Source organism: Nicotiana attenuata, unplaced genomic scaffold (assembly GCF_001879085.1).
Source record: "Nicotiana attenuata strain UT unplaced genomic scaffold, NIATTr2, whole genome shotgun sequence".
NCBI classification, from domain to species: Eukaryota; Viridiplantae; Streptophyta; class Magnoliopsida; order Solanales; family Solanaceae; genus Nicotiana; species Nicotiana attenuata.
This window is the reverse complement of record NW_017673621.1, coordinates 108,101-111,177: the sequence shown is the minus strand read 5'-3', so window position 1 is coordinate 111,177 and position 3,077 is coordinate 108,101. Positions and strand designations below refer to the sequence as shown.

The window sequence follows — 3,077 nt, the reverse complement described above, 5'->3', positions numbered from 1 at the left end:
TTTTTTATCTGTTTGTATTTGGAAAAAAACTTAAACTCTTTGAGTTAGCTTTCACTAGTAGAAAGAACTTGTATAGAATCTTAATATAGAGTAGTTACATGATAGAATCCTAAAATAGAATTCCACAGTATGATCTATGACAAATTTCTCATAAGTAATGTCTTTGGCACAAGAAGACTCAATGAAACTTCAAGTAATATCTCCAAGTGGCAAAGTGTATTTTATTTCTCATTGAGATAATTTTATTTTATCCCAATGACTTGTTTCCTGATACTCTTAATAGTAATAGTTTTTTTTTTACTTTTTGCTGCAGCCAAGTGATGCAGCTAGTGGACCCGTTTCACCGACGGATGCAAGAAGATCTTCTGGCGGAAGTAATCCCAGTGACAACCATTGAGTTTCATTTTAATTGAAGTGGATGTATTAGGACAATGTAATAGCTGATCACTGATATAGATGGTTAACTATGTTCTAATTTAGTTTGAAGACATATGATACTACTGTGTAATAGTATTTTTCACGGTTAATGAAATGTTGATGTTTCTTAATTTTAATATTTTGGTTTGAGCATAAATATTTTAATTGATATTAGAGGAAAAATATGGCAAATTGATGATAAAAATCAATTCTATAATATATTTAAAAATAGATGGGGATATAACCCCCAAAAAGAAATTACAGATTGCGGGGGTTCACAACCCCTACGCTCAAAAACAATAATTAAATTTTAAAAATAAAATCTATTTTCGCTTATGAAATTGCGGAGGTAAAAATTATAGTTTGCGGAGGGTAGGAACCCCCGCTATTTGCTGTCACGGCGGTTCAGGAAACCCCCGCATTTGTCTGCCGCAAATTAATAGCGGCGATGCATACTGCGGGGGCTTGCTCAACCGCCGTGACAGCAAATAGCGGAGGTTACTATCCTCCACAAACTGCAATTTTAACCTCCGCAATTTACCCATTTTTTTGTAGTGATCCCACCGTACAATAATTTGAATCAACAGCAACAATTCTATAACTCAATTTACAAGAATCTCTAAAATCAAGGGTAAGAGTACACGGCAACAAAGGAACCACGTAAAAATCAAAAGAATACAAAAAACTTTACAGAAATGACAGAACAGGTAAGGCACACGATAACTAACGATGCAATCACAACAATTACGACATGTAGCAGATAAGCATAGAGTCATTGCAGAAACTTAACAATTAAGAGGTAACAAGACAATAAGGAAGGCAATAACTTTAACTAAGGCATATAAGGGCCAAATAACGAGTAAGACGCACAATAAGTGCTAACAACATCACATAGCGCATGTAAGAGTATTCTAACAACGAAATATCACAGGTTATGACAATTCAATTAAAGGCATGGAGAGAGAGACTAGACACTCTAAACCTGTCAATTACCACATATACACCGTGTACCCACTCGTCACCTTGCGTACACGATTTTCACATAGCAGGATATCACAATTAACTCAATTCCTAATGGGTAATTCCCCCCCCCCCCCTCCACATAAAGTTAGACAATACACTTACCTCAAAAAAGCTAGACCGATACTCTAAAATGACCTACTCTAGTGAAACAACATTCGGACGGCTCGCTCTAGCCAAAATAACTTCGAATCATAAATAAAATTCATAGGAAACAATTCCGGATAATAAAGTTTCAATCTTTAACAAAAACTAAAGAGCCAACCCAAAAGTCAACCCCCAGGCCCGCGCCTCGGAACCCGACAAATTTTTACAAAACACGAATACCCATTGATACGAGTTCAACCATTCCAAATTATCAAATTCCGATACCAATTCGTCCCGCAAATCATCATTTTTACATCTTGAAAGGTTTTATCAAAAATTTCCATTTTTCTCAACTCGAAACACTAATTATAAGATAAAAGTAAAGATAGATCCATGGAATATAATAAATTTTGGGTGAAGAAAACTTAATCCAATATTTTTCTTGAAAATCCCACGAAGAATCACTCAAAATCGAGCTCTATAACTCCAAATATGATAAAAATGGCTAATCGTCGGAATAGAGTACTTTTAAATTCTGCCTAGGTAACAATCCTCACGATCGCGGAAATACGGATGCGATCACGAAGAAGAAATCAACAGCTGCCCAGAGAAAACACTACACGATCGCGGATAAAGGAATGCGACCGTGTAAGGTGAATTATCACTGCCTCAAGGAAAAATATTATGCGGTCGCGGACGAGAGAATGCGAACGCGGAGGCAAAGTTTTCCAAACTTCCCGATCGCGGGCTTCATTTCGCGAACGCGAAGAACAATATTGCCTGCCTCGAACTTACACTACGCGAATGGGGAGGCACTGACGCGAACACGATGAAGGAAACCAGATGATAGAATCAGCAACTCTATAACCTGAAGAAATGGCCCGTAGCCCATCCGAAACACGCCCGAGGCCCACGGGACCCTGTTCGAACATACCAACAGGTTCCATAACCTAACACAGACCCGCTCGAGGTCTCAAATCACATCAAACAACGTCAAAAATATGAATCGCACCACTAACCGATCTTATGAATTATCAAATCTTCCAACTTCCAAAACTCATGCCGAACCGATGATGCATGCAAGCCATGGCACACTGTGTGAAGCTACTCGTGACCTCAAATTGTCGAATCGGACGCAATTGCTCAAAACGATCAGCCGGGTCGTTACAAAGGCACAAGCCTTATTAGCTACACCATTAGAGTCGGCCCTGATTGTAACACCGCGTGCAAATTTTACGTAGATAAAATATGGGAGAAATATTTAATATATAAAGAAGCAAGTCTTAAACCTTATGTATCTTAAAACCGTGCGAGCTTTAACCTGGCCTAAAACAAACAACAATAGTAGTAGGCTAGGCCTAGGTGCCTAGGGGATTTAACATCCTGACTGAAGTTTGTTCCACCATCATATCAAAGGTATGAAATTTATATTGTCTAATATCAGTTAAAAGCTAGGTTTTGCCACCATTCCCGGATAGCATGCGGAGTGGCTCTCGAACCATGTATAAAAGTTCAACCCGATAGTGATGAGTTCTACGGTTCTAGACCAAAAC

General features: G+C 38.3%; 1 protein-coding gene across 1 annotated transcript in view; it reads left to right on the top strand.

The window, feature by feature from the left end:
- LOC109216876 overlaps positions 1-397 on the top strand; it is a 4,543-nt gene extending 4,146 nt beyond the window's left edge. The window contains exon 4 of the mRNA XM_019381097.1: positions 314-397. Coding sequence (XP_019236642.1) covers positions 314-397 — 84 coding nt within the window. The remainder of the gene's footprint in view (positions 1-313) is intronic.
- The last annotated feature ends 2,680 nt before the right edge of the window (positions 398-3,077 follow it).